This window comes from Phaseolus vulgaris, chromosome 7 (genome assembly GCF_051622355.1).
Source record: "Phaseolus vulgaris cultivar YP4 chromosome 7, ASM5162235v1, whole genome shotgun sequence".
Lineage (NCBI taxonomy): Eukaryota > Viridiplantae > Streptophyta > Magnoliopsida > Fabales > Fabaceae > Phaseolus > Phaseolus vulgaris.
In genome coordinates, this window is record NC_143504.1 from 27,772,057 (window position 1) to 27,781,273 (window position 9,217).

General features: G+C 38.6%; 1 protein-coding gene across 1 annotated transcript; it reads right to left on the reverse strand.

Annotated features, from left to right (window-relative positions):
• Positions 1-5,618: 5,618 nt before the first annotated feature.
• LOC137816890 (uncharacterized) lies at positions 5,619-6,833 on the reverse strand. Its single transcript, XM_068620052.1, has one exon. It carries the CDS (start codon positions 6,831-6,833, stop codon positions 5,619-5,621), a length of 1,215 nt encoding a protein of 404 aa, XP_068476153.1.
• Between the last annotated feature and the right edge of the window lie 2,384 nt (positions 6,834-9,217).

Below are 9,217 nucleotides of genomic sequence, written 5' to 3' on the forward strand. Positions count from 1 at the left end.
AGTAAATCTCATCTTACTTAGGGATCCACTATTGATCTCACTGGAGGGTTTGATTACTTCTGCTAGCTCTCCTTCTATATCCACTTCAAAATAATGCAAAAACTTAGAAATCAAAATGGCATAGGGATAATGAAAGTCACATAACCTCATAGCTTTATGCATGTGCTCTTTGATTGTGTGAATCCAGTTGATCTTCACTTTGTTCATGATACAGTAGATCAAAAGAAGATCTTCTTCACATAGAGTTGAATGGTTGCTCCCCCTAGGTGTGAGAATCCATGAAACTATGAAAGCCACAAGCCTTTCATCAAGCTTTAATCCACCAACAGAAAAATTCCTCACTTTGGAGTGGGGATTCTTTAGACAACCTTTGTAAAACTAGATTTTGTTGAAATCTTCTACTACTCCAAGGTTTCCCCTATTGATTCTTAGTCCAGAAGACTTCAGCCCGGTCACAGCAGATCATACCTCACTTGTGATGACCATATCTACACCCTTGACATGTGAAATAAGCGAGTCATTGCTGAATTGGAGATTAGTGTAGAATACTTTTACAAGATCAAGATAGATATTCCCTGTAAGTTCTAGGAATCTCTTCAACTTTTGTTCTTTGGAATGCTCCTCGCAGAATCCAGCTTCTGTTGTTTCATCCATGTGAAGGAAACAACTTTTGGTGTATTCAAATTCTTTCTACTTGTCTCAAGTAGATACTTGTTGATGAGATTGGTATCACCTGCAAATCGTCCTTCAAGCTTTCCAGAGCTTTTAACACCCCTTGATTTCATCCTTTTTGCAAAGGGAGGAGTGCCAACCATTTCTTAGTTTGGAACAAGGATTTCAATTTACTGTAGAGAAAGCTCAAGATAGAAAAGATAGGAAAGACAACTTGTATGTGTGAGAGATAACACCAAATTGCATTGTCTTATATAGCTGAACTTCATGGTCAAAGATGGTACAGATAGATATGATTTCAAAAACAGAAAACGAATCAAATCTGAATAATAAAGCTGACATAGTCAGTCAATTCAGATAGGTACAGATTCACATGTGATATTTAACCAAGCATTTAAGACATTCTTTTATTTTCAAGATATTGAGGGATCTGATCTATTAAAAGCATATGCAACAGATTTAAATTGTATTCAAACATCCAATTAATACAATTTTGACCATACACGTCACTGGGCTCAACAGAATCACAAACCAGAATTTAAAATTCAAAAACAGATTTGTCCAGAGCTTATCAAATACAAAATAATCGGTTGTTTCGAGGAAACAATCGGTTAAATTTCTGTTCTGAAGGAAAAATTTCAAAAACACATGTAGCATATAATCATTACATTTTAACATATTTGCAAGCTATTAAATGTATGAAGAATAGATGGATCACGCAGGAATTACATATTGAAACATAGAGTAACATATTGAATTGAATTTAAGCACCAATAGTTCTCAACAAAGAATGAGAATTTTATTCTCAAATTTTAGATTTTCAAATTACAGAAAGTTCAAGAAACCAGCACTAGACTTTGATATGTTGGCATGTATAGAATATCCAGTCCTTGCTGAACCTTTCAAGAGAAATTAGAAATCTACAAAATAGAACTTTGTCAAATCTCAAGATTTGATCCCTTAAAGAATTTGGGACCTTCAGTGTGAAATTTATCTTTTGAATTAGCAATACATCTAGGAATCCACTTATAGATGCCTTTAGGTATAAGAGATTTACGAAACCTGCAATACCTGACAAAATGACCTTTCTTCATGAAATAGTAGCATGTAACAACAGGTTGAAACGATATTTTAACCGATTGTTTTTCTAGAAAATTTGAAAAAGGTTTGGTAATTTTATTTTTTTTCTTTGCTTTGAGGGTAAAAACCCAACCCTGCTTTTCCAAATACATATTTCTGTGAAGCCAAAACATCTTCAAAATTGGACTTTCCAGTTCTAAGCTTGTCCAAGGTTTTCAAGAGGTAGCAAATCTTCTTTTCAAGAAGTTCACAATTTTCACACACTTTTATCTCACAACTGCAAGAAGAATTTTTCTAAATTAAATCAAGATTTTCAAAATCTTCTTTTGTCATGCTTAACTCTTCCTGTAGAGCCTTAACTCTTTTTTTCAACCAGTTATTGAATCCTTTCAACCGGTTGAGAGAAAGTGCCAATTATTGGCTTCATCATGAGTTTCATAAAAAGCATTAAGGAATTGATCATAGGTGGTACCTTCACTTGAGAATCCATGCTACTTGTTAGTGATGCTAGAAGGCAAAGATTAGCTTCCTCGTCATCTGACGAACTTGAGGATGAGACATCATTGTCATCCCATGCTATATATGCTTTCTTAGTTTTTCCCTTTTTTTCCCTTTTGAAATCTCCCTTTTCTTTAACTTCATTATTTGGACATTTAGCCTTGATATGACCCTGTTCACCACAGCCATAGCAAGTATACTTATTAGAATTGAATTCACTAGGTTTCTTTGAATCATACCTTTTAGAAGCTTGTCTCTTTCTCAAGAATTTGCTGAATTTTCTTGATAACAAACTTATGTTCTCTTCTTCACTGTCACTGGAATCTGGTTGTTGTTTGCTAGCTTTAAGTGCTATGCTCTTGTTATGCTTGTCTTCACTTTCTTGGACAACAAGCCTTTGGATCTCAATTTCATGCTCTCTTAGTTTACTGAAAAGAGATGCCACAATCATTGAGGTGAGATCCTTTCGGAGATGGCAGTAACCTTTGGCTACCATGTTCTATCAAGACACTTCAGTACCTTGATGTTAAGTTCCTCTTCATCAAGCTTCTTACCAAGACTTATGAGGTGATTCACAATGTGAGAAAATCGCTTTTGCACATCACAGATGGATTCTCCCTTTTCATTTTGAAGAGTTCATACTCTTGGAATCAGAGCATGCTTCCTAGCTCTTTTCACATCAGTTGTGCGTTCATGTGTGACCTCCAAGATGTCCCACATTTCTTTAGCAGTGTTGCATTGTGAAACCCTGAAAAACTCATCACAGCTTAGAGCAGATGTTATAATATTCTTGGTTATTCAATCAAATTTAACTTTCTTACTTTCTGCCTCAATCCAATCGGATGAAGGTTTATCAACTAAAACATCATCTTTCTTAACTTGAGGTACAAAAGGACCATTTTCAATTGACTCCCAAATGCCTTTATCAGTTGAGTGTATGAAAATCTTCATTATCACTTTCCAAATTGGTAATTAACCCCACAAAACAGTGGTGGCTTGTTTATTGAGGCACCTTCCCCAAAGGGCATTTTATCAGCCATCAAAAATATTTTCAGGAAACAGAAAACAAACTTGAGTAACTTTCAAGAACCTAGCTCTTGATGCCAATTGTTAGGATTGATGGCTTAAAATAAGATGGGGGGGGGGGGGGGGGGAGGGGAATTGTTTACAAAAGATTTTCACAAAAACTACCTTTAGAATGAATCTTCAACAATCAATTCAGAAAGCCAATCAAATAGTCAAACAAAAACTAATATCAGAATTTCAATCGGTTAAAAGCACGATTTAATCGGTTGTTTATGATAGCGGAAATATCAAACAGTTATGGAGAAGAGAGATAGAGAGATTTACACACAAGGTTTTATACTCGTTCACTCAATCCCTAAGCTACATCCAGTCCTCAGTCAAACCACTAGGTATTTCACTATGTAACCAATCACACATTACAAATACACACCACAAAGAGGTGACTTTGAATCCCACAAATCCTACTCACCCTCTTTGCACACAGCAAACACCTCAAGCCAGAATCACACTGACTTTACAGGATTTTACATACAGTTTTAAAGAGTGTAATATGAACAAGTACAAGAAACTAATCAAGGGTAGAAAACACCTGGAATTACAGTACACTAGAAACCCTATTGATCAGTTCTTGAATCACAGCAAAGCCCAAAAGCAATCTTGCTAAACTTGGAAAAACACCTTTTTACAAACAGTTGGTAATCTCTCTTTTTGATCTCAAATCAGAGTGTAAAACTTCTCTCTTTCATTCGTATTAATCATTTGAAAGAAAGCTATATTTATAACCTTTGAAAAACTACCGTTTAAGGCAGATTTAAACAACTGAAACAATTAAAACAGGTTTTCAAAAAACTGTTATGAAAACTCACATTTAATCGGTTGAAACTGCGATTTAACTGGTTGAATGGTTTCAGCAGTTATACAATTGATTCAAAAAATAGTTTCAAAAACTCCTTTACCAGCTAAGTGACAAACAACTGATTGTCTTGAAACTTTTATCGCTTGTTTTTCTCTTTGCAGGGAAAAACACTTAGTTCTTTAAAATTGATTGAAACAAGCTTTGTGTGAGAATCAAGACTGATCTTACAAAGATTCTAAACCCCCAAAAACCAAACCTAAAAAGCAACACAGCTTCAGGTTCCTTGAGGATTTGATACATCAAAGCTTGCCATCTTCAACAGGGGTTTGCCTCTATCCCACGCTCAGTGAGTAGGAACCCTAAGAACCTGCCTGCCTTTACCCCAAACACACATTTTTCGGGGTTTAGCTTCAATCTGTACTTGGCTATTGTGGTGAATAGCTCCTCCAACCTTTGATAGGTTGCACTTGCATTCTTGAGCCCAAAAGGCATCACCTTATAGCAGTAACGGGAGAGCTCCGTCATGAATGTCGTCTTGCACTCGTCCTTGGTATGCATCCGGATCTGGTTATATTCTGAGAAAGCATCCAGGAAGCTAAGAAGCTTGAAGCCTGACGCGTTGTCCACCAAGGCGTCGATACTCGGTTGAACTTAGGGACCTACCAAGCTTGAACTTCCTTCCCCCAATCTCCCTTTCCAGCACCTCCTCTGCTGGTTCAGGCCGATCTTCTCTAGTGACCTATACTCGGGTAACCCCTTCTCCCCTTGGAGGTTGGTTGGTTACGGTGCACACTCCTCTCATTGTCTTCAGGCTATTCTCATAGCAGTTCTTTGTCGCCTTCTGTCATTCTTAACTGTTATCACTGTTCCCTCAAGGGAGGGTAACTTCATCTTCATATGCCTCGTCGAGGACATTGCCCTTGTTCTGTTTAGGGCAGGTCTGCCTAGAAGGATGTGTTGTAAGCTGAAGGGGTGTTGACAACAAGGTACCTTATGTTAATTGTGTAAGATGCGGTGCCATCTGTGAAAGTTGTCCTTAGCTCTATGTGCCCGCGCACCTCCACTTGGTCCCCAGCGAAGCCATATAGGCAACCGTCATAAGGTCTCAACTGATCGGTCGACAACCGCAGCTTGTTGAAGGTCGACCAGAACATCACATCTGTCGAACTCCCCTGATCGATGAGGACTCGATGTACCTTCCTTCATGTCCTCACTACCGAGATCACCACGGGATCGTTGTCATGTGGAACCACATCTTGCAAATCGGCCTTTGTGAAGAAGAGGTCGGTTCCGGGGACTGGTCGGGCTCTCCTGCTTCTACTGCCATCACTTCCCTGACATATTTCTTCCAATGGGAGGCGGTATATCCTTCTCTTGAGAACCCTCCATAAATTGTGTTGATTTTTCCATGGACAGGTATTTCATGTCCTTGATCTCCTACGGGGACTGCTGTCTTTGGGGCCCCTTGGTTCTCTTGTAGGTACTCCTACAGGAAGCCATTCCTCACCAGTTCGTTTAACAGGAATCCTAATGCCAAACAGTTGCGTAGGTTGTGGCCAAAGGCTTTATGGAATTCGCACCAAGTGTCTTTGCTGGGCCCTAACCTCTTGTCAGTCTGCGGTGGAGACTTCAATCTGTCTGCCACGTTAGGGAAGACAATCAACTTCTTAAGGTCCATTCGAAAGTTGTGTCTGGTGGGAGCGCCTTCCTTTGTCTGTGCCCTGGTCTGAGGCTTCCTTGTCTCATACGGCAACATCTTCCCTGAGGCTTTCTTCTCTGTCGTGGCCTCGTGTACCCTCATGGGCTGAGGATGACCAGTTTCCTGAGGTCGGACAGGGTCGATGCTTCCACGCTTTTCTATGACCTCTTCTTTTGCAACGATGTGGGCTACAGTTTTGTGACAGATCTCGTTGAACGTCTTTGGGCAACACCTTATCAGAGAATCACTGAAGGGTCCTGGCAGCACCCCTCGTTTGAAGGCGTGTACCATCATATCTTCATCTTTAGTGTGCAGCTTCACCACCAGTGCCCTAAACCTGTTGAGAAATTCTTTCAAAGGCTCTCCCTGGTATTGCTTAACGTCGAAGAGATCGAAAGAGACGGGAGTGGGAGCCTGGTTGACGATGTACTGCTTTTTGAACAATGTTAAGAATTGATCAAATGAGGTAATGTGTCCATCAGGAAGAATGATGAACCAGTCCAACGTTGTGTCTGAGAACATACCCATAAATAGCTTACAGTACATGGCGTCGGTGCCTCCGGAGATCATCATCTTGGTGTGGAAGGTTGTGATGTGGGCTTTTGGGTCTTCTACGCCTGTGAAGGTGATCTTTGGACCCATGAAGCTGGCCGGTATCACAGTGTCCATGATTTCTTGGGAAAAGGACATGGGACGAGCCCTAACTAGTATTGACGGAGTTTGCTCATCAGTCGTACGCTCACTCATGCGTTGTAAATCTCTATGCAACTCTTCGTTGGCTCTGCGCAGTTCCTCATTGTTCGCACGTGACACAGCTAAATCATCCTGGAATCGGTTCTGATTGGCTGCCTGTTTGGCTTGAACCTCAACCAAAATCATGTCCTGGTCAGCTTTGGACGACGCTACGACTTGCTGGAGAGCGCGAATGGTCTCCATGAGTTGTTGCATGGAGACGATGTCTCCTCCTTCTAGTGCAGATGCACCTTGTCTCGTATTCCTCATGTTGCTGGATGGCTCTCAACACGATTGTCAGTGAGACCTAGTTTTATCGGGCCCCACGATGGGCGCCAAATGTTCTCGCCAGTTGACTCAACCGCCGTTGACTTCAAAGGCAGATGGCGGCTCCTCCTTTTTCTGGTGGTTTCTTCCCTCTCCATGGGTGATTGAGAGTGGCTCCATTGAAACCGAGAGGGCCCTACCTGTTGATTGCACTCCGACGATCAAGTCAGTACTGAGCTAAGAAACAATAAGTATGTAAAGCAGTTTCAGTCTTAGAAACGACGTACCTTTCTCGGGTTCTTACCACCCTTTATATAGGTTTAATCTAGGTCAACTTCCATGTCCCACGAGGATCTTTCCTTAAGTGGAATTGGGGTTACTAGTAAGGCGTCTTGTTGCGTGTTGCACAGGCTTAACGCAGTCGCCGCACAGGACTTTCCTCTTCTGGAGTGCAAAATATTAACAATATGGCCGCCAAGGTACCAACTCATGCACCAGCGCTGCGGGGCCATCTGTTTTATAGGTGCCCTAAATATTCACGTGCCATGCATGCAATCTTTCCTTGGAAACATTAACCCTCATGGGCTTTAGCGCCTCCAAGGAATACTTACTTATGCTAGGACCTAAACGTACAATACACACCACATGCATGAATCCTCTTGTGACTTAGGTCTTTCTTATGTCTGGATGATAGCTCATTATTATTTCTGGGGCCCACTTACGTGGCCCATCAATGGAAATTTTTTCATGGGCGGCTTCCTACAAATCAACATATTCATAATAAAGGTTTGCATATATGTTCTATGTGTATGCTTTGTGAAAAGCATGAGAAATCTATTCAATATTTATTTTTTTGAATGTTCTAATGCTTTGCATATTTGGAGTTGTTCTTACTTCTCATTTCTCTAATAAGGATGATCTTTTTTTTTATTAAGAGTGATGGTAGTCCTTTGATTAAATTTATTAAGCTTTCTGTGATAACTTTTTCTATTTGGATGATATGACGTATGAGGAATTATGTTAGATTTCAGGATAAGATTGAGATTTCTAAGGCTATTTCGATAATTAAAGATTTAACTTGTCTAGTGGAAAATTCGTCTAAAGCTTCAATGAAAAATGATATGTTGGATTTCAACGTGATTAAGTGTTTTGGTATTAATACTCATAGTGATAAAGTTCTTCGTCCTCTTCTTGTTAGATGGGAGTTTCCTTCACTAGGCTGGATTAAAATTAGCACTGATGGGTCTGCTAGGGTATCCTAGTCTTGTTACTTATATAGGTATTTTTCGTGGGAGTATGGGGGAGTTTATTGGTGTTTTCTCTGCGTTTCTTGAAGTTCAAACTACTATGGTTGTTGATTTTTATGGAGTTATACATGCTATGGAGGAAGCTCAAAAGATGGGGCTTACTAATGTATGGCTTGAATGTGATTATGCCTTGGTTTGTGTTGTGTTTACTGTTAGGACTAATGTTTCGTTGATACTTCGTAATCGATAGAATACTTGTCTTAATTACTGTGGAAAAATCAAGTTTAGGGTTACTCATATTTTTCGTGAAGGGAATGTGTGTGATGATAAGTTGGTTAATTTAAGATTTATTCATAGAGAATCATTTCATTGGTATAATAAGTTTCCATCTACTCTATTATTAGAATTTTTTATGAATAGGTATATTCTACCTTTTTATTGTTTTGTTAACCTATAAGTTTTGGTCTAGTATTCCCATATTTTTATATTTTTTTAATAATAATACTTTTTTTATGTGATGGCAAATGATTGTTGTTACTTAATGTCAGTCTAGCTGAGATGTCAAGTTGTATAATGCCTAACATACGAAAGATTTTATATATAAAAAAATTATATCTTTTGTGTGACTTTTTGAGAAATGAGACTGATTTAACGGAGGCTCAATTCATATTATTTCTATCTTCAATCTTATTCAGGTTTTATTAAGATTCTGGATTTCAGGAAAAATACAGTGTTCTTATTTGTTTTGCTTAAATTAATCTGCACACCTCTTTATCCGAAAGTGTACACATATATTTTGTTAATATGTTGAGAACATGCATCACATTGCAACTGTACACATAAATTTTAGTGTTGATACGTTAACCATTTCTGTATATTGAAAAGAATTTTTTTTTTTAAATATCAATAGGTGAAAATGTGAAATATTTTTGAAATTATATTATATCATATCATAATTATAAATTAATGTATTTTACTGCGTAGTTGTCAAAAAGTAAACTTTTTATATTTTAATGCATTCGACTATTTCTTTTACTCTTCTTTATCTATGAAGTTTTACTTCAATCAAAATATTCATAATCCTTTTGAACTATGTTTGCATATTCTTTTTGCTGTTGGAGTAACTGTCAAAAAGTGTGA